General features: G+C 45.6%; 1 protein-coding gene across 1 annotated transcript in view; it reads left to right on the top strand.

Moving 5' to 3' along the window:
• LOC101861909 (acanthoscurrin-1) overlaps positions 1–362 on the top strand; it is a 2,329-nt gene extending 1,967 nt beyond the window's left edge. Inside the window, exon 2 of the mRNA XM_005107020.1 lies at positions 7–362. Coding sequence (XP_005107077.1) covers positions 7–362 — 356 coding nt within the window. The remainder of the gene's footprint in view (positions 1–6) is intronic.
• Positions 363–706: the final 344 nt, after the last annotated feature.

Here is a 706-nt window from a genome sequence, read left to right on the forward strand (position 1 = left end):
GAAAAGGCCTCAACAATGGCGGGTTCGGTAATGGAAAAGTTTTCCTTGCACCAGTCTACGGTGCCTTCGGCAATAAAGGTTTTGGCGGACACTACGGAGGAGGGGGTGATGATGACAGCGATGACGATGGCGACGACTACGGCTCTCAAGAAGATGATGGAGATGATGAAGGAGACGAAGATTGTTATTACGGTTATGGAAAAGACGGGGAAGGGGGACACGGTGGTAACGGCTATGGAGGTCATGACGATTATTATGGCGGCGGTCATGGAGGTGGGAAAGGTGGCTACGGAGGTGGCTACGGAGACGGCTACGAATACGATTACCACATGGATGGCCATGGTGCTGGCGGGGACAAGTAAATGCGTCGTTATAATTATGATGAATGGGGGGAAATTACGGTATGGTTACAACTTGGGTGGGGATCATTGTCGTATAGTTGTGTGATAAGCCGGGGGGCGGGGAATAAACGAGCGTATAATCACACAATAGGTTACGGGGTAAACGTTTGTGTGATTTCGACATAAATGTGCTAATTAATTATCAATTTTACGGACCGCTGTCTCTTGTTTTGTTCTGGCAACTTTACTTTGATCGTTTGCTAAGTGTTTTTCTAAAGACGGCTGAGCTTGGTTTGTAGGAAGATTCAAACCGCAACTAATTAAAAAAAAAAAGATTTAATAAGCTGATGCTTATACCGTATTTT

This window comes from Aplysia californica, unplaced genomic scaffold (assembly GCF_000002075.1).
Source record: "Aplysia californica isolate F4 #8 unplaced genomic scaffold, AplCal3.0 scaffold00569, whole genome shotgun sequence".
In the NCBI taxonomy this organism is placed as follows: domain Eukaryota; kingdom Metazoa; phylum Mollusca; class Gastropoda; order Aplysiida; family Aplysiidae; genus Aplysia; species Aplysia californica.